Source organism: Mytilus edulis, chromosome 9, assembly GCF_963676685.1.
Source record: "Mytilus edulis chromosome 9, xbMytEdul2.2, whole genome shotgun sequence".
Lineage (NCBI taxonomy): Eukaryota > Metazoa > Mollusca > Bivalvia > Mytilida > Mytilidae > Mytilus > Mytilus edulis.
Window position 1 is genome coordinate 28,207,734 of NC_092352.1, and position 22,309 is coordinate 28,230,042.

At 30.8% G+C, this 22,309-nt stretch overlaps 1 protein-coding gene across 2 annotated transcripts; it reads right to left on the minus strand.

Moving 5' to 3' along the window:
- Positions 1–10,592: 10,592 nt before the first annotated feature.
- Positions 10,593–22,309, minus strand: LOC139487994 (glucose-induced degradation protein 4 homolog). Of its 2 annotated transcripts, XR_011655909.1 has the most exons (6): positions 22,106–22,295; positions 20,307–20,474; positions 19,910–20,011; positions 18,429–18,559; positions 13,814–14,052; positions 10,593–13,542 (listed from the first exon to the last, which is right to left on the minus strand). XR_011655909.1 is itself a non-coding variant. In XM_071273289.1 (5 exons), exons 1-5 carry the CDS (start codon positions 22,280–22,282, stop codon positions 13,989–13,991), a joined length of 642 nt encoding a protein of 213 aa, XP_071129390.1. In that variant the 5' UTR covers positions 22,283–22,309; the 3' UTR covers positions 10,593–13,988. The 2 variants fall into 2 exon arrangements, 1 of the variants encoding a protein (XP_071129390.1); XM_071273289.1 differs by having other exon boundaries at positions 10,593–14,052; positions 22,106–22,309.

Sequence of the window (22,309 nt, forward strand, 5' to 3'; positions counted from 1 at the left end):
CAAAAAGTATAGCCGAATCCGTGAAAGGAATCAGAGCTTTGCATGAGGGTGATACATTCCTTAATTATAATAATTTCTAATATTTTGTAACAGCAAATTTTAATAACACAAAAAGTCCGTATTTCATGCCAGTACCGAAGTACTGGCTACTGGGCTGGTGATACCCTCGGGGACTAATAGTCCACCAGCAGAGGCATCAACCCAGTGGTAGTAATAAAAGTAACGGTACCAATTTTCTTGCACCAGATGCGTGTTCGACAATGCATGTCTCTTCTATGTAAATGTAAATGATTCTAAATATTTTTTAAAAGCCTAGTTATCCAAAAATTCTTAAGGGTTCCGCGGAACCCAGTGTCTCGCCTACTTATGCTGTTAATTGCAGGCTCAACAAAAGAGGAATAAAATCAATAAAAATATTCCTCTTGATATTATCTTATGATTCTAAGAAGCTTCTGTCCAAGTTTGGTAAAAATACAGTATGTTTTGAAAACTTTAACTGCAGACTGTCTGTAACGTAAACTGGAAGAAAAACTAAGTCCATTTATAAGTAAAATACAGATACACAGGTACAAAATTTTTTACAAAATTTTCTTATAGATACTAGCTTTTGATCATAAACAAGCTTCTGTCCAAGTTTGGTACAGGTCCAAAATAGTATAAGAAAGTTATTAAAATTTTAAAAACTTTAACCACAGAGAATGCGTTGTTTTCTTGCAGAAAATCTAAGTCCATTTAAAAGTAAAATACACAAAAAAATTGGATTTATTTGTTAACAAAATTTACTTCTGGATACTATGTTATGATCATAAACAAGCTATTGTCTAAGTTTGGTACAAACCCAGGATAGTTTTAAGAAAGTTATTAAAATTTCAAAAACTTTAACCACAGAGTGAATGTTGTTTCCTGGCAGAAAAACTAAGTCCATTTTAAAGTAAAATATGGAAAAATGGAATTTTATTTTTCCAAAATTTCCTTCTTGATACTATCTTATGATCATAAACAAGCTTCTGTATAAGTTTGGTACAAATACAGTATAGTTTTAAGAAAGTTATTAAAATTTCAAAAACTTTAACCACAGAGTGAATGTTATGTTTCCTGGCAGAAAAACTAAGTCCATTTATAAGTAAAATACGGAAAAAATGGAATTCTATTTTCACAAAATTTACTTCTGCACACTATGTTATGAACATAAACAAGCTTCTGTCCAAGTTTGGTAGAAATCCAGTTTAGTTTAAGAAAGTTATTAAAATTTCAAAAACTTTAACCACAGAGTGAATATTTGTTGACGCCGCCGACGACGCCGACGCCGACGGAATGTAGGATCGCTATGTCTCGCTTTTTCGACTAAAGTCAAAGGCTCGACAAAAATGTTAGTTCGATTTTGTTTTGTAACGGAACACATTTGCCAAACATTAAATAATTCTGAGGTTACCCATGAGTTAAACCCTAAATAACAGACTCGCCTAACAAAACAACAGTTCTTAATATAAACAATGTAGATACATATAAGACAAAACAAATAAGGGTTCTAAATATTTGTACAGTTCATGTGTAGTTTATAGTTTAGTTTAGTTTAGTTTAGTTTACTTTGGTTTAGTTTAGTTTACTTTGGTTTAGTTTAGTTAAGTTTAGTTTCGTTTCGTTTAGTTTAGTTTAGTTTAGTTTAGTTTAGTTTAGTTTAGTTTAGTTTATAAGAATGATAATTCAAAGAGATTTGGTATATCTTTCTCAAATATGCTTTTTATCGTTTGATTGTTTGTGTTGTTGAATTTGCCGTCTTTCTGACAACATGTCCCTTCGTCTTCTGTTATTAAAGCCGCGTAGATGTGACACATTTCGTACTGCAATTACGAAATATGTATAATATTTATATAGAGTTTCGAGTTTTCTACACAAATTGCTTCATTAGATAATGTAAAGTCTTACTGTTTAAGTTTGTTTTTAGATATTATATGCGATAGGTCAGCTATATTTGATGCACGAATTGATTGTAACGTGAAGCATGGTTCAACTGACCTTGACCTCATTTTCATGGTATAATGGTTTTATTAGTTAGTCTGTTTCTGCAACTATATTCGATGTATGGAATGATTGTAAAAGAGGGACGAAAAATACCAGAGGGACAGTCAAACTCATAAATCGAAAATAAACTGACAACGCCATGGCTTAAAATAAAAAAGACAAACAAACCAACAATAGTACACATGACACAACATAGAAAACTAAAAAATAAGCAACACGAACCCCAGGTGTACATGTACTATTGGTTTGGTTTATCTGACTTTCAACTCATTTTCTAAGAAATATTGGATCATGCTAAGTTTAAGCAAACTTTGTATTTTGGACTATCAACATAAAATCAATGTTTTGTAAAGCAGGCGAGACATTTCGGCGAGTATACACTTTAGTATTTACGATTACAGACAAAATCCGATCGTTGTACCACAATGAATCGTACTATTATATACCACAGCAGTTCCAATTATTTGACAATACGATCCAACTTGCACACCCATTTTTTGTCACGATATTAGATGATATATTCTAAACACAATAGGATTTTAGTACCACTATTATCATGTTATCAATCAGTTTAAAGAATAATCCGTCATAAGATTATTTGCAGCAGTCATTTCTAATGTCCGAAAACTTTCTTTCGAATATTGTAAATGTGCCATACTGGGATATATTTACTAGATTGGAAGAAAGTACCCACCTATGGTATCGACAGCTTTAAAAACCCTTCGTGTTCTAATTTATGCCTAAAAGTGGAATTATATCGTGATAAGATCAGATTTCTGGCGAAACTATTCATAAGGTCTAAAATGTTCGTCTGAATCTTATCAAAATGCCATACATTTACTAAGTCAGAAGGTTGTAGCAGCTTTCGTATCCCTATTTCGAGTATTTTGATGTTCATGGGAAGCTTAGATTGTGATTTTATTCATAACAATTAGAAAATACTACTTTTGTGATATGATCGGATTTCAGGTGAAAACATTCAGTAGGTCGAAATTTGTCGTAAAATCTGCTAAATATGCGGGTATTTTTTCTTATGATAGATAATAAAATCATATCGAATTTGGAACAAAAAGTCTCAGAATGATTGTTATTTTCTGTTTCGAAAAAAAACACTAAAAGGATAAATAGACAATAATAGTGCATTGACTTGACATATCAATGATATAAGGATGAGGCTTAGAAACGGGGAAATGCGAGGCTGCAATCTAAAAAAAACCATTTTCAATTGTTTTTTAATGCGTTAAGGTTATTTATTTGATTTAAATATTGGGGAAAATACCCTTTAAAAAGGCCTCACATCATGCTCGCGGAGAAATATACAACACAATGAAATTTACATTTACCTGTTGAAACTAACACTCGATGGTGAACGAAATCGTTTGAGTATGGACTTAAATATCAACCATAAGCATAAAACATAATGATTTATCGGTTACAAACAAAAAATATTAACAAATTAAATATGTTTTTCCAATAATTACAAAAGAAACAATGTTGAGTCGTTCCACGCATCGTTGTATACATTTGAAACAAGAACAGGTTGAAGAGGTCGTATGAATAATTCAATATTATTTCGGCAATTTCTATTTAAATATTCATGAGGAAAAGTGATATCGGGTCAGTGACTGTATATGACATAGACATATACAGTCAACGCATTTTGACTGCTTAAATAGAACGAGTGCAGTATAAAATAAAATTATCAACCTTATGAAGTGAAGTTAGCAACCAGTGCAGATGATTTCAACACATTCATGATTGAGGGAATATCTTCAATTCGATAGGACCACACAAGGAACAACAAATGACGCAACATTAAAGAAGGAAAACGTGATCTAAGTAATAACGGTGAAAGGGTTAAAGTTTATTTTGACTCACAAAAGATAACTTTAAGGCATTGATAGGAAATTTCAAATGTATATCATTTGAGCGTTGCAGGTTGTAAATTATAATGTTAAATGGGGTTTCAAAATTGAATCCATACTGTACCAGTACCTTTGTGGTTAATAAATTAGAAAAAAGTGGTAGGAAAATGTCTAGGATATTGTACGCTGACTGTTATTGCAAACTTTAAATACTGATTGCTATATAACATAAAAACGAAGTCTTATGACAGATTAAAGGCACTCAAACTGTTCAGAAAAAAACCCACAATATTGAAGAACTGACAAATGAACAAAACCTTATTTATTTATCTTAAGTTTTATTTGAAAATAATCAAAGAAATACAAAATGATGTAAAACAAGCAGGAAACATGTCATAAACGGAAACTCCATCTTCATCCAACAAATAGCAACAGAAGCCACCAAAAGGGACATCTTAGACGGTGGCGAAATGACATTTAACATATGACGTGCATATGCTAGTAATTATGAAGGGATATATACAAGGTAAAGGATATATCGATTCTTTCAAACTATATGCCAAGCAATAGAATGCGACAGGTGTTCCTTTGGGCACAATTCAGTCAAGGGGAAAATGGTATAGAGATTATATTCCGAATCTTTTGTCAAAAGAGAGAGGCTATGACAAGTGAATTCTTAATTTAGAACTCACAGTTGCAAGTCTTTCCATATCCCAGTATCTGCATTATCAACAATAGGCATGACACTCCACAGATACATTACTGGTTAGGAAAATTCAGACTAAATCCAAAAAAATATTCGGACATTTTATACATCAGTACCATGAATCTGCGGTCATTTATGATTTTGAAAGAAAATGATACTCCATGACGACCCCCCCCCTTTTCCATGGTGTCTCGCATTATAAAGAACTTAAAAATGTATACAAAAATACAAAAATACTCATTAGTCAAATGTATCTATTCAGTTTACTGTTAATCATAGAAGACCTCTAAACACCTAGTACAATTTCTATCAGCCATTCTGTTTGTTTTTTATCCAAGTACCCTAGCATTTCATACCTAGGATCCAGAACTGTAAAGACATGCCCTCCATAACAGAGAATATATGGCATATTTCATAGAGTTTGATAAAAAAAATAACAATCTGAATGTTTTCGCAAGAAATCCGATTCTATCATAATAGTATATGTATCTAATAGCTACAATATTAAAACATTACCAAGGATCCTATGATTTTAGAACTATCAATACACGTGTTCGGAAGAGGGTAGTCTCTTTCAATTTCGAGAATAAGACATATTTTTAAGATTTAGACGAAATTTCTCGTTTAAGCAACTTTTCCGACAGTAATCCGATAAAATTATCCAATAGGAACAAATTAAAAACATTACCTAATATCTAATATATGCATGTGTGTGTTGTGGTTTTCGAAATTATAATTTGTAATTTCTGTTTTATATTTCTTGAAATTTTATATTTTTAAAATTGCTGGATAGCTTGACACACGTGCGTTTTAAAAGTGCCACAGATTGAAAATGATGAATGCGGTTTTATTAGTATGAAAAACTTTTATATGCATTCAGTTCTGAAATTACATATTGTGTAAACTACTATGTAAACCAGTGAAGAATGCCGTCGAAAACAAACAAAATCATATCATAATAGATAAGTGGCGATGATGGATATATTTCTAGAAACAGCAACCCAGAGAAATAAAAAGCAAACGACATCTTAAGAATATCATACAGTTTTTAACAATAGACAAGTCAAAAAAGAGGGGGACAGATACCAGAGGGTCAGTCAAACTCATAGATTAAAAATAAACTGACAATGACATGGCTAAAAAATAAAAAGACAAACAGACAAATAATAGAACATCAAGTGTCGATACAATGTGTGTCGCAAACTGTCAATTGCCAGGATTCTAGAAATGTTGTGAATAAGTTTAAAAGAATATGTCAATGTTTTTACATCTTTTCTGTTCATCACCTCACCTCACCTATCCTCTTCATGCCGGTCGGCATTTAAGGTCCGATTTATTGCTGAAGGACAAAACACATTCAGACATAACTGAAAGACATGGTCAATGTTCCCTATTCAAAACATGACCATGCTGCAACGTTAAGTTATGGTTTTAGCACTAAAATCTCAATTTTCATGGGACATTTTTTTTTATAGAAAAAAAACTTTCTTGTAACTAGCAAAAGAGCACCAACATAATCGTATTTAAGGAATCGAGCAACGGACACGGAATTTTACTGGATTAAACACGTTAAATAAATCATTTGATTGTCATAAACTATTATCGCTGCCAAACATAAGCTATAAACTTGCATTTATAGAATGAATATGGTATATTCCATTATCAAATCAATTCCTTAAAGGCTTCATGGAAATACTTCTCATATTTCACCATAGTGTCACTACAGAATAATGCTTCGTGACCATTGATTGTGCAGAGTAGATATTAAGTAAAACGTCTGATTGTTAATTATTATACCTCACCTGTCTATTTGACATCAGAGCTGCGTACTTTAGATCAGTATCTTTATATCGAACATCAATATATAAATTCTTACATATTATATAGTATCTAAGTATGATTAACAATTAAACTAAAATCTTTATCCTAACCAATCGTTAGGACACTTCAATGTGTATTCCATAGGTCATGTCAGTTAAAAGTTCATTAGAGCGTATGTTATATCCTTGTTTGTATACTACATGCCGACTCTAAATAAAGCTTATTTAATAGGTGGAGGTCTGTTTGAGATCACGAAGATATGAATTCACAAGAGAAAAAGTGAAGTATTTATTGTCTAGCTTTATATCATTGACTTTAGTAACAATATAGCATGTACAAACAGAATTAACCAATCTAAGCAGCACAATAGCATGTTCAAACTCTTATTATTGCGACAGTTGTCATCGTTACTTTATCTGAAGATGTATAATATTGTTGATTTAGAAAGAAGAATTTTAAAATTGTGAAATCTTACCTTTGAGGTGAAGAGGTTTCGTGTAATATACAGCAATGAAATATAACACACTGGTGACAAAAAGTGTCTGTTTTAGTTGCAGATCTGTATTTTTTTTATAGGTGTTATTACACTAGTACTAGTTTGAACGTAGAAAGTAAAATCATGTTTTTTTTAAAGGAACTCTTCCAAGGAACTTTAACTTGAACGGAATAGTATTAGAAATAGTGAAAAGTTTTAATTATCTAGAGATCTATTTGGAGAGGAATGAGAATTTTAAGAGAGCGAAGCAGTCCGTAGCCAATAAGGCTACTAAGGGTTTCTTTGAGGTTCTAAAATTAGGCAGAAACCACGGCCTTGCAATTAAACGCAACTCGAATTATTTGATTAAATGATAACGCATATTTCACGCACAGTATTGGAATTCAGCAATAACGAAATAATAGAAAAAGTCCACCTTGAATTTTGCAAATTGCTTCTGCATTTAAAATCTTCTGCACCATCGGATATGATATATTGCGAACTTGGAAGATATCCTCTAGAAACATTTAAGATCAATCTATTCATATCAGAAGAATCACCAAAAGCTGTAAATTACAAAGTATTCAAAGATAGTTTTAGTTCGGAAGTTTATTTAGATATTTTAGGTAACAAAAATCTTTTTGCAGATTTAGAAAGAAAAATCATAGGTAACCTATTGAAGCTAGTAGATCGTATAATATTAGAAGACAAAAAAGAAACTGTACTATTCGTGGATGAATATCACTTTGTTTTGGAATGTCAATTTTTTTAACAGGAGTGGAACAATTAGATACAAAAATATAGTTATACCAAACCAAATAATATAAAGACTAAGGCTTGTTTGCTCTGAGTTGAAAATTATCTGGTTAGAATGTTCTTGCACGCTGGGGTTATTGCATATACAATCTGATGCATTAGAGTTAAGAGCTAATTGATTTTTAGACTGACTTACTTCTTTGATGAACTTCTCAATTTTCGTTATTCCAATTTGAATCTCTAACTCGTATCTGTCAACTTCTTCAATTTTTTCGTCGAGTTCTTCTTCTTCAATAGATTCTAGAATCTTCTCATTGAGGTCGGACAATGTCTTCTGCTTGGTTTTGATAGGCTCCATCATGGATCTGAGGTTGACAACATCTTGTTGCGGTTCTTCTGTCGGGTCTCCTTTTTTCAGTATCTTTATTACTGCTCGTCGATGTGCGGCTCGTACTGTTTTGAGTTTCGAACTTATCTCTAGTTGTGGTTTTCGTCACGGCACCAATATCTTGAGGGTTATTAACTTTGTAGTACTTGTTGACGAAAATAACGTCTTGCTAGTTGAGATGCTTTATGATCTGAAGAAACATGTCACGCATGCACATCCAAACACCTTTCCAGGCTTAATCTAGTGTGAAGCCACTACTGTTATTTTTTGTAAAATGTCTTGTACTAAATGTATTTATTAAATGTTGTATACATTGTAAATAACGTACATATGTGTATTTCTCTACACCTTGTCAAATTGATGGTTTAAATACTGAGAATAAAGATATAATTTATAAATATTGCCTGGTAGGTTTGTTTTCATAAGCACCTTTTCAGGCAAATGTTGTTCTTTTTAAATTCTGGGTATTTTAACATTAAAATTGCACTGTGGTAAACTACAAATGTTTGTTTTATGTTGGCGACTTTTTTTTTTTTTTTTGTATTGTTTTGTGTACCTTTCCCGAGGATGTTGTTTTCGTCTTTTTTTTAGTCATGGTATTTAACGCCTTTCTTCGACTAATGATTCTTAATTATTCCCTAGGGAACCTTTTAGTGTGTATTAAGATCGTTTCTCCATTAACCACATTCGTTTTTTTTTTTAAGATTGATGGCCTTTAGATCTGACACTTTTATTCAAGTAGAAGTTTTCTGAATAAAAACATATTTCGCATGAATATGTTTCACCTTGATAAGGGTCAATATACGAAAGTTGATGAGCCCAACAAGTTTTAGAAATATGAAAACCTATATATATCATTAGCTAAAAGACTTTTTTCCAGCTAGTTTACATATATCTGTAACATTTAACCGATACTCAGCGCTTTGGGACAGTGTTGTTACAATTTTGTATAATTTTGCATTGAAAGACATATACTGCCAAAATGAAATGTGTTGATCCTGAAACACAATGTCTTGCTTTCCAGGGAAAGGGTTGAGGTTTCAAAGAAACAATCGAGTTGTCACGCACCTGTTCAACAATGGAAACCTCGGAATTGGTTAACTTATATGTTTTATTGTTTTTTGTTATTTGTGGACTTTTGTGCTGAAAACACAGAAATTTCTCCGATGAATGTATGCACAATAAACACAGGCGATAAATATAATGACTATATAACTTTATAAACAAAAATGCACAAGCTGAAATGTATCGCTTTCTTTACTAACCATTGATTCTATGTTGATAGTCCTTAATACATAGATAAAGCTTTACTACAAGTATCACATAAATTTAACATGATCCAAGAAAATGAGATCAAGGTCGAATAAATCAAACGAGAAGTACACCTTACAATCATTCAATACAACAAATATAGCTGACCTGTTGCTTATATTATCTAAGAAACAATCTTAACTATGCAAACTTAACATTGTCCAATGAACCATGAAAATGGGTTCAAGTTCAAATGAAACCTGCAAGAAAGACATATACATCTTACAATTCTTCCATACAACAAATATAGTTGACCTATTGGTTAAAGTTGAAGAAAAACAAACTAAAACACAAAAACTTTACACCAAGCAATGAACCGTGAAAATGAGGCCAAGTTCAAATAAAACCTGTGAGACTGAGTGAAAATATTTCCACACACCTATTATCAAGGATTTGTATAGTGGCACTATACAAATCCTTGCTATTGCATATAGTATTACAAAAATAAAGACCAAACTCAAAAACTTAAGCCTGACCACTGAGCCATGAAATGAGGTCAAGGTCAGATGACACCTGCCAGTTAGATATGTACCAGTTCACCTTTCAATCTTTCCATACACCAAATAAAGTAGACCTATTGCTTATAGTATCTGATATATGGACTTGACCTGGAAATTTTAACCTTTTTAACTGATACATGAAATCAGGTCTAGGTCAAATGAAAACTGTCTAAAACGCATGAGAACCTTGCCAGGAACACACATACTAGATATAGTAATATTATAACACATACTGTGGATTCATCAATTTTCGTGGGTACATGTACCAATTTTTGTGGATTGCGGAAACCTTGCATTTATGGAATATGTGATTTCGTGGTTATGCCAAAGTCTAAATACAACTTTATAGAAATTTGTATCTCGTTGAACATCAAAATTTGTGGTTGACTTGTACCCATGAAACGTTCAAAAATTGGTATCCATTTAATAATAATGAATCCACAGTAATAAGATAGAAATTTACAAAATTTTTATCTTTTTTACAAGTAGTCACTAATCCATGAAAATGAGGTCAAGGACAATTGACACATGGCAGACAGAAACGTTGTATCATAAGGCTACTATATACAAAGTATAAAGCATCCAGTTCTTCAATCTTCGAAAATATAAAACTTTAAAGAAGTAAGTTAACACCACCGCCAGATGACTATCCCTGTATCAAGCTTTCTGTGACAAATTTTATATGTTTAAATGTGGTATTTCCCTTACTTTATTGTTATGATTGTAGGGTTCCTGAACATAAAAAAAGTACAAGATTACTTCTTTTTTTATTACATATAACAAATGTCATGTTTAATGATTACATTACTTTAACGTAAATTTATACATAAAATGATAAAAAATGCAACAATGAATTTAATTCATAAAATAACAAAATCTAAGGAAATAGAAAGGTTTCATTTTTACAATAATAAATAAAATTCTAAAAGAAGGTAAAAGTAAGAATTTTGTTTACTGATTAACAGTACATATATCTTCAAGTAGGGTTATCATATTTGCCATTTAATCTGTTCATTTAATTGACATGACATTAAATAAACAGACCAACAAAATTACCAGTCAGCATTGTATTATAATATTTTTCTATTTTTTTGACAAAACGACAGTGGTCTAAATTTAAAATCAGGTTATAAATTTCTAGCTTATCCTAGTCGGTTGGTTGGCCTCTGTAAGAGAGCCGTATTAGAAAGAGAGTACATAACTTGGTTTCTGACATTAAGTATGAACAGACACATATAATACATTAAAATACAGTGCTGATTTGATCTGCAACCAATATTTTATATATTAGTCCCAGATTTTAAATATTAAAGCTGAATTCCTCTTATGTACATCAATAAAGCCCTTCTTATTTGCCTATCAATCATCAATTTTGAAATATAGAAAAATAAAAGTATACTTTGTGGATATGAAGCGTTTTCGAAACTTGTTGATTATATTTCTCAAGGGGAGAATGAGCATAGTTTAGTAATGCTTTATGACAATATTTTACCAATATAAATATAGCATAATATCAAGACTCTAATTACTGTTAAATACTAATGGTTTCCATAAATTGTATCATCATTCATTATTTATGTATGTATCTGTTAAATCCCTTATTGTAGTCCATTAATTGTCTGATTTTCATTCATTTGCAAGATCGTAATGTATGACATTAGACTTATACTACATAGTAGTCACAATCTCATAGTATATATACATACGAATAAAAAAAACTATGAATTACAAAAGAAAGCAGAGTATTAAGATCACTGACACTAAATATGCAATCTTTATGGACAATTTTCCTAACTTAAATCGAAACTTAAAAAAAAAAATAGAAAAATTTGCAAAAAAAATGTGAACAAAAATCAGATATTTCCATGAAAGAAAATAATAAAACAACACTTAAGATAAAGAGGAATTATTGAATTTCACTGAAGATCTATTATAACTATGTTATAATTATTTGTCTTGCAGCTAATCAGTATTCTGTGTAACAATATCTGACAAGTAATACACTTAATATTTGTGAATAATTGATAACTTCATCTTACATCATCTATAGATCTTTTAATCTGTGTACTCTACTCAAAAAATCAATGCTTGTGCTTCAGTGTAAAACAATCCTAATAAGTACATCGACCTCTGATTCCTTTATTATAATTTTTTTATATGCAAATTTTCTTTTCTAAACATGGAGTTAAAGATTGTTTATGTCCTTTAATATCAACGTGATTGATAATTTATCTTCAGTATTTTTTGGTCTAATAAGAATAATATCAGGCAGGAGCTTAATGTTTTAATGTGTGCCATTATACTTTTTGCAATTTAGATAAAACAAATTTGTGGTAAATAAAAAAAAAACCAAAAAACAGTAAAATATTTTATCTTAGCCATGTTGTTAAATTTTTCAGGGCCATAGTATAGACAAAATCTAACCACAAGTCATGGTAAGTTGCCTTTATCTTACTACAAAATCAACATAATTTTGAACTGACTTAAGATATTCAGTTATTGATTATTGACCAAGTTTCAACCTGCATCAAACCTATTTGTTCACAAAAGATGAATATAAAGAAAGCTTGAAAGCTTCCATAATTTTCTTTTTCTCTACAAATCAGAGATATATTTCTCACATTCTATTCTACAGAAAACAAAATATATGAATTTGCTGACCTTGAAAATGGTTTTTGTCTAAGATAATAGCACCAATATATTAAAACTACACTGGTAGGTGGGATTCATGTAAATGATTCTAAATATCAATAAATAGCCTTATTATACTTAAATGTTAGTTCATTTTTGGTGTAAATGAACACATTTGCTGAACATTACGGTAAATAATTCTGAGGCTATCCATGACCTTCTGATTACAGACTTGCCTAACAAAACAACATTTCCTAATTTGAACTATGCAGATTTGTATTGATAAAAAAAAGTGTTTTTTAAACAAATACATAATTATTGGTTGCTTCAAATTATAATTCAGGAGATATCTCAAATAACTTTCCAAGTATAAAAGAATATACTTTATATTAATTTATTTTGTAATGTAAAAGATTGACGGTGACATTTTTTAAAACAATGTAATTTTCTTTTATTAAGTCACATAACAGTGTTTTCTTTGCCTAAATAAAAGAAGAAAATTGTGCACAGCCTGTAAAAGATCATTAAATCATTACCTTATTTTTTTTTAATTAAAAGCATAATATGAATTTTGGTTACCGGTAAGTACAAAAAATCTTTTGTATTTTGTTAATACTCCGATACTACTTTAACATCCTAAAAGAATCATTTTACCATGTTTACTACACACTGAAACAAGTGTCATACTTCAGAGAACAATCGTTTTTTTTCCCATTAGTACTATCTGTCTAAAATGTACATTTGTATTGGCATTATAAGGGTACAAAAATTGATTAAAACTGTTCATCTTAATAATTTAATATGCAATTGAACTATTAATCAAGTTTCAAAACCATTTGAAAAAATAAAAAAAAGAAATAATGAGTTTTATCAGCACTTAGCCGTCTCTTTGGTAATTGAAATGCTGATTAAATACCAAATTAAACAAAATTTGGCAAATATAGTCTTCTCCCTATAGCAACAAAAAAATTTACTTCATTTAAATTATGAATTGAACACCAATAAAAGAGTGTACTGCAAATTATTTTTTCACCCCTGGAAACAACACTGATAATTACAAATTATCGCTATTTTTGTGCATTTTTCCTTTGATCTTTTTTTGTGATAATTTTCATATGCTACTCGCTTAAGATGGAAAATTATCGCTAGAAACTAAGCATGCACGTGGCGTTGCTAACGAAATTGACATGAAATTGACAACGTCGTCATAGGTAAAATAGCGATAAAAAGATTATCATTGTTCATCTCAACTCGTTTGCCTTTCTCGCTTTCGCCGTCCTGGCTCAAGCGAGAAAAACAATCTCGCTGAGATGATCACCAATAATCTATTATAAGTACATTTGTAAAAAGGTTGCATGTTAATAATATACATACACTAGCACTTCTCATAGTTTCAACATTTTTTGCAAAAATTAACAAAACATATTCATATAACATGTTTAGCATGTGCATTTACCATGCCATGTCCACCATAAATTAAATTAAATAACAACTTTAACTTGTTAATAGATTATCATCTGAACTGGTAGACTGGTATACTGTGGTCTGGAACATGAGTTAAATTCAGGGACTGAAACCTAAAAAAACAAAATATATAATATAACATTGATCATATCGTACTTATTAAATGTAAAATATTAAGAAACTTGGATTATATAAGGGCTGCAAACAGAATTACACTTCATTGTGTATAACACATGTCGACAAGGCCGTAACTACTATTGAGGCAAGTGACTGTTTTTTTGTGTGTGTGTATTTGTTTGTGGTAATTAAATATGAAATATAGTAATTTGTTGTTCTGTCTCAACCTTAATTTCTATAACTTGTCATCAATCCTTTAAAATTATTTTTCCGGGTATAACTTGGCATCTCAATGAGTGATGTTTCTCGATTACATTAAAACCTAGTAACGGTAATCATCATTGATCTCTCGTTAGAATAGGCTCTTGCAGAAAAAGAATAGCCATACTGAAGGTGAGGAAGGAATAATTTAATAAACTAACTGATGTTTGTGATCACAACAGGGGTTAAGAGTTTGAGTATTGAATATAACGTCATTGGAACTAATCCAAAATCTATAAATAAACTGAAAAATCAAGAAGTGGGGTATCGCACTGGTGCAGTCCTGTCTTTTGTATTCATTTCTCCGTTTCACCAACTTTATCTGCTCTCTTTACAGGTAAACAAAATATAAATAATATGAAACCTGCATAAATTAGTTTTATCAATATGTTTCTTTAACCTTAAAAATTGAAAAAAACATCCTGCATTCCAATTTGACCATTTATTGAGGGACGGTAGGACCTTTCAAACGGGATTTTGTCTTTTCTAATTCGGGACTATTGAATTTTGTGTATTTATATTTGGGATTTCAGGATCAAACCCCCACCCCAATCCCTAATTTATAGATTATAGATCTAAAATATCTTACCACTGACTATATTTCCATAAATAACTTGAAATCCCGGACCTACATGTAAACAGCTTATACGCAAGTCAGATTCCCCTGTACCCTGACCCATATCATACAAGTAAACTAACTCTAGATAGAATCATATGCTTCTTTTGTAATTTCATAGGGTTGTAAAAGCTTTGACCATGTGCACATTTTTAGAATGAAGCGCTTTTTGCGCTTCATACAAAATGTACTTTGGTCAACACTTTTCCTTAACACCCCAATGAATTTACAAAAAGAAGCATTCAATTCTTAAATAAATTTAAATAAAATTTGGTGTAAATGTCTTTACATATGAAAAATTTATATAAAAACTGTCCAAATTTAAAACATTGTCAAGCTCTCTGGAAATGCCCAGAATGAAGGATTTTGCACCCTTCATTCCATACCCTGCCATAATTTTTCAATACTTTTGCATCACTGAAATAATAGGTGTAGTTACGGCCTTGGTTGATGTATCAAACTAGTATACTTCTGAATTTGTGCACAGAAGTGCAGAATTTTAACTGTAAGAAAACTATAAGAAGTCTACTCACCACTTGACTACTGACATTTTTTAACTAATTTTTATATCTGTTCTAGCTCTTCATTTTTGATGTTCAAGTTTATCTCTTTCTATATTTAAAATTGTTCAAAATAGTAGACAACACCTCAAAAAAATGGGAAATAAATCGGAAATGTGTCCATAAGACACTGATGAATCCCCTACTATCATACAATGTTATAGAGAGACATAACTCAAAAACTGTAAAAGTCAGGAGCCCCAAAATTGAACTTGAACTGAGTTTTGTGGTAATTAGCTTTGTGTACATTTCCTGACATTTAGTTGAGGCATTCAAAGTAAGAGAACAAAAACGAAAAAATCTAGCAATTTTTTCTTTTGTGAAGGGGCATAACCCTAAAATGGTAAAAGTGACTCCACCAAATATGTAACTTGATATGTGTTTTGTTGTTATCAACAATGTGTTTTAGTTTCATAACGTTTGGTTAAGGCAAACTAAAGTAAGAGTACTGAAACAAAAAAATTAGCATTTTTTTTCATTTGTGAAAGGCATAACTCTAGAACAGTAACAGTGAAACCCCCAAAATTCAAAGGAGTAGGGCAATAAGCCCTGTATTTTGCCCAAAAATTACTGCAAATCTAAAAGTTATCATACATATTTTTAAATTACTGTACAGTATCTAAGGTACAAGGTATTAAGAAAAACAAAGCAATTTTGGACATTGAACAAGTTACCATGGAAACAAATCATGACTTAATTTGCATAATTTGTAAAATTTCCTGATTTTGTTTGTTTTTCATCAAACTTTTAAGTATATTTTAGATTAAAAAAAAATTGTGCACCCAAGAAACAACTTTATATATGGTGAGATTTTGTCAATAATTATAATAAAGCTTCTGTTAAATTATTTTGTTTTTTCTTGGCTGCGCACGTTGTTTCCACAACAGAAATAAAGATAAACAAGAATGTGTCCACAGTACACGGATGCCCCACTCGCACTATCATTTTCTATGCTAAGTGGACCGTGAAATTGGAATAAATTCTCTAATTTGGCATTAAAATTAGAATGATCTTATCAAAGGGAACATGTATACTAAGTTTCAAGTTGATTGGACTTCTACTTTATCAAAAACTACCTTGACCAAAAACTTTAACCTGAAATTTGCACTATCATTTTCTATATTCAGTGAACCGTAAAATTGGGGTCAAAACTCTAATTTGGTATTAAAATTAGAAAGATCATATCGTAGGGCACATGTATACTAAGTTTCAAGTTGATTGGACTTCAACTTCATCAAAAACAACCTTGACCAAAAACTTTAACCTGAAGCGGAACAGACGGACGGACGAACTGACGCACAGACCAGAAAACATAATGCCCCTCTACTATTGTAGGTGGGGCATAAAAACTGCATAAATTCTGTATTTTTCATCATTTTTGTGAAAACAGTACATATCATAACGTAATTGTGACGTCATCACATATAAATCTTAATGATTTTCATTGATATTTCTTGACCCTATGCATTTCTTTACATTATGTCTCACTTTGAAAAAGTTATAAAACATTTTATTTTCTTGGGCCAAAACCAGACCTTAATACCCCTACTCCTTTGATCTGTATTTTGTGGTAATAGACATTATGTTAAAGTTTGATAACATTTGGTTGAGGAAAACTTAAATTAGAGAATGGAAACAAAAAAAAACAGCAATTTTTTCATTTGTAAAGGGGCACATCTCTAAAATGGTAAAAGTGACGCCAACAAAGCTACAACTTGCTCTGTGTCGTTTTCATAATCAGCAATGTGTACAAGTTTCATAATGTTTGGTTGAGGCAAACTAAGTTAGATAACAGAAACAAAACAAAAATCAACAATTTTTCCATCTATAAAGAGGCATAACTCTAGAACAATAAAAGTGACATCACCAAAATTTTAATGTGGTCTGTGTTTTAAAGTAATAAGTATTATGTATAAGTTTTATAACATTTAGATTAGGCAAACTAAAGTTAGAGAAAGAATACAAAAATGTTTGCAACATATCCATCTTTAAAGAAGCATTACTAAAGAATTGCAAAAGTGATACCACTAAAATTCAAACTTGATCTGTGTTTTGTGGTAATAAGCATTATGTTTCAGTTACATAACATTTTGTTGAGGCATACTACAGTTAGAGAGCGATAACAATTTTTGGGACGTAAGTACAGATGGACAAGGGTAAAACTTAACGCCCTATCCATACGACGGGGGCATAAAAAGTGCAATATCTCCTTCAATCTGAATGACATGTATATAAAAGATCTTTGATTGCTGTCGTCTTTAATTTCTACACTTTGAAGTTTCTGGCTATCTATCATAGTTTTCAAAATATACATGTAATGGATAAAATTGGTAAAAAATCATCAAGAACTCTAAACAACAAGTAAGCTGTCAATTCATGTCATATGTATAATAGATAGACCTTGACTTTTTCACCACTTTTTTCTGAATATTCTTATCTAATGTATGGAAGATAGACCTTGGCTTTCTAATCACTTTTTTAATCTATTAAGATTTTTTTAGATTTATGGTGATTATTATTCATGATGACAGTGCTGGTAAATAGACAGAATCAACAGTCACATATCTTCAACTTGATACTCTGATTGTTGCCAACTTTGGTCATATTTGCCCAAGAGTTTCAGAAGAGTTTTTTAAAAGTTAATTGAAGCCAAATGCCAAATGACGACAAAAGTTCAAACTAGCCATTTGGATAAGGCTAGCTGAAAACAAATTTTGTATTGTTTTTTGTTGTTAGGAAGGTTTTTAACTATTTTTTTTCATATATGTTTAATTTTCACAAGATTTTAGATATTTCATTGTCTCTATTCTACACAGGTGCCTTTAGTTTTACTTAAAACTATCACCAACAGAAACTAAGGACATATAAAATTATCCATTCAAATTATTTCCCAAAAAGTGTATCTTTTTTATATCTCTTATAAAAGAATACTTACCATTCAGAACTTCTGTGATAGTAGTAACCTTCAATGGATGCCAGAGATTTTTGGAAACAAATATAGTAAAAGCCAGCAAAAGATGCACCAGTTATGTCTTTGACTGTATGGTCTGGAACCAAAAAATGCTCCTAAAATGGTAAGACAAAAATCATGGATGAAATACTTCTACTTTTCAATCAAATCAGAAATAAAATGTATCCAAACAGCTTTTCACACCTTTCACCAATACTATTTAACTATAATGAAATTTGTGATTTTTTTTTAAGTCTTCAGATTTTAAAAGAACCAAACATATATGTAACACTATAGAATTCTATCCAAAATTAGAAAAAAATCTGTTTTTTTTTGTTTAAATTAATTACAACTTATATATCATTGTATAATTTGTCTGCATAATAGTAAATTCTTGAAATATATAAAAAATATATAAATATTTCCATAAGAGTTGCACCATGAGCGGATGATATGCCCTGTTATTCAGTGGTTGTCATTCATTATTGTATATCATATTTGATTTTCATTTGTTGTTTTGTTCATAAATCAGACTATTAGTTTTCTTCTTTCCTCAGTTTGCATTTTGTTATGTAAGGGCCTTCTACAGCCTGCAATGCAATATTGGTTATGCTCCTTGTTGAAACCTGTACAGTTGCCTATAATTGCTTAGATCCACTTCATTTATTCTCTGGTGGATAGTAGTGACATTGGCAATCAAACCCCTTCTTCTTATTTCATGATAACTGCAAAAGGTGTTTATATTTTGGCGTTAATATTGATTCACTTATAGGGTCTTTGCATTGGAACTAAACACATTTATTCAAAACCAGTTGTTGGCATGACACGGGTTATGTTCTTCTCATATATGTTATGATGGTATGATACTAAACCCCTAATGGGAAGGATTGTGCTTGATATACATATGATGAAATCATAATCTTCCAATCAGTTTAATTGTAGTCTGGAGCTGGCATGTCAGTTAACTGCTAGTAGTCTGTTGTTATTTATGTATTATTGTCATTTTGTTTATTTTCTTTGGTTACATCTTCTGACATCAGACTCGGACTTCTCTTGAACTGAATTTTAATGTGTGTACTGTTATGCGTTTACTTTTCTACATTGGCTAGAGGTATAGGGGGAGGGTTGAGATCTCATTAACATGTTTAACCCTGCCACATTTTTGCGCCTGTCCCAAGACAGGAGCCTCTTGCCTTTGTTAGTCTTGTATTATTTTTAATTATAGTTGCTTGTGTACAATTTGGAGTTTAGTATGGTGTTCATTATCACTAAACTAGTATATTTTTGTTTAGGGGCCAGCTGAAGGAAGCCTCCGGGTGCGGGAATTTCTCGCTACATTGAGGACCTTTTGGTGACCTTCTGTTGTTGTCTTTTCGATGGTTGGGTTGATGTCTCTTTGACACATTCCCCATTTCCATTCTCAATTTAATTGTTTTATAAACTCAACATAATGTTAAGAAGCTTACCTTCCATCTCATAAATACAAAATCTGTGTTGTTTAATTCTTCATAATCAAAAGAATCAGAGTTAAAATTCTTGGCAAATGGATAAAAAGATAAAAACTTCCCCTGAAAGTATTAAAAATATTACATGATTATGATATGAGAAGAATAAAAATATGTTAAGAAATAGTAGATGCTGGAATGATATTATCATTTGTTTCAAATAATTACTGATAGAAAGGAAGTTTGAAAATGTTTTTAAAAATTACGAAAAATATTGGATTTTTCAATTCATTTATTTAAATAAAAAAATATAAAAGATAACAAGGGCAAACAATTGTGAACAGCATATGCATATTGCACATTGATGCATGCAAAGCTTTTTGTTCATTAAAAGTCATTATATTAATTAATTTATTACCCAATGTTTTCTGTCTACTTCTTCATCAGCCTCCCATTTCCTGGTAAGAAATGGATGTTTCTTACTGATTATCTCCCCTTCAAAGAATGTTGTCAATGTTGGGTATTCCTCTGTTAGGCCGTTTATCTTCAAATAACCACAGAGATAAGAATTGTCCATATCAACATACTGAAAAGAAAAAATAATGTTAAATATAAGGCTACATTAATAGGATTAAATTTATGTTGTATTTTTGGTTAATTTATGTTGTATTTTAATTAGGTTAAATTTGTGTTGTATTTTTGGTTAAATTTATGTAGTATTTTTGGTTACTCTCTATTTAAAAGCTTTTCCAATGCCTAAAACTTATCAAGTTGTATTTTCTTTTTTTAAAGCTCAGGCAAATTAACTTAAGTGTTAATGGTCCTGGTGCCTGCAGTTCTGGCATTAAAATTGATTTCGTAATTTATATCACATTTTTCCCCAATTTTTGTTTTTGTGAATCTTTTGGCAAATGTGGCTGTGTATGAACCTAATTTTTTTTAGTACAGACAATCTGAAAAGCTGGGGAAAATTATGGCATGGACTCTAGATAACCATGGTTTAAATACATTTTATGTTTAAGAAAATCAAAAATTTGATTTTAAAGTGATTTTTTGAAGTCCAGACTCCTATAGAAGATGCCATGAAATAAAATAAATTTGGATGTTTTTCAGATTTGGAAATCGCTATACATATAAAAGTTCAATTTTGCATATTAAGAATTATCTCCCTTTAAAAAATTTGAATGAAATTTTAATTTCTCACATATCATAATTTGGTAGAGAAATTCCATACTAACTTTGCAGACATGGCAAATGAAATAATTAAATACTTTTGTGTAAACATTTGCCCTAAGATAAGTTTTAAAAATTATTTCAAAAATTATATAGAAGTACTTCTTAGAACTTTATGTTGGCAAACTTTTTGTTTTCAATTCCAAATCAAAATTTTCAAAAGAAGAACATTTGTACAGCCTATTGTGCATGCCCCATAATATATTTAAGCTCAAACTTTGACTTACAATGTACAAAACCTAATACTTGTCTATATAAACCTTTGGTGAGCCTTTATGTGGTTTGCAAATGAAATGAATTCTAGCTTAAAAAAATAGAATGTGTTATATTTGTATCAACTAAATCAGGCTTTAAAAGTCATTTCCCTTTGGAAATGCACTTCCAGACAACAGCTGGGAAGCACACATTTCATAATAAAAATTGCCATGGGAGATAACTCTGCAATTTAAGTTTCTGTTGTATTATTGAGTTTATATGTGATAGCCAGATCAAGCAATAAATAATGCATCTCATATGAACAGAACCTGATTATGATAATAAGCTAAAGTTTTAAAAATATTGATATTTGTTTTTTTTTAACTGTAGTAGGCACAACGGCCAGAATGGTATAATTTATTTGGTGCAAAAATTTTCTGAAAAAGAACTAGTGAGAGCCCTAGTCCTAACAATTATGACGTCTTGTCTTAACTTTAACTTTGATGTGATGAATGCCAGAATGGCTTTTTAAAAGTATTTTATTTTTTTACTATGACATGCATATGTCTTGAAAGGCTACATACATGTATTTAAATTTCTTGCTGGACCTCTTCAATTCAGCTCCCTGTTGATGGCTGTACCTTGACCTTAAAAGGTAAACTTTTTACTTATTCTGACTAGGATGGAGAATTGTCTCATTGGCACTCATACCACATCTTATAAGTTCTTAAATATCTAGAAACTGAGAATGGATTTACAGTAGAAATCATTTACTATTATTTTCAATACCTGTAAAATAACTTCTACATCATAGCAATTGCCTTTGCTTTTTTGGTGTCCCTGAAACCTTGATCCATTGTACAATAGACTGGTGGTTATTCCAGGGAGGTTGCTATTCGCAGGAGGTGGTGGGTCAAGCTTTACCGGCATTGTTTTGGCATTCCTGTAAATTGTCAAAATGGACATTTCTTTTGACACCGGTGATTGGTCGGA

Excerpts from the sequence above, each read along its gene's own strand:
- LOC139487994 (XM_071273289.1), bottom strand. The coding sequence starts at position 22,282 with ATGTCCATTTTGACAATTTACAGGAATGCCAAAACAATGCCGGTAAAG. Across the intron at positions 20,475-22,105 it reads ATGTAGAAGTTATTTTACAG|TATGTTGATATGGACAATTC; the intron begins GTATTGAAAATA and ends TTTTCTTTTCAG. Across the intron at positions 18,560-19,909 it reads TTGTATTTATGAGATGGAAG|GAGCATTTTTTGGTTCCAGA; the intron begins GTAAGCTTCTTA and ends TTACCATTTTAG.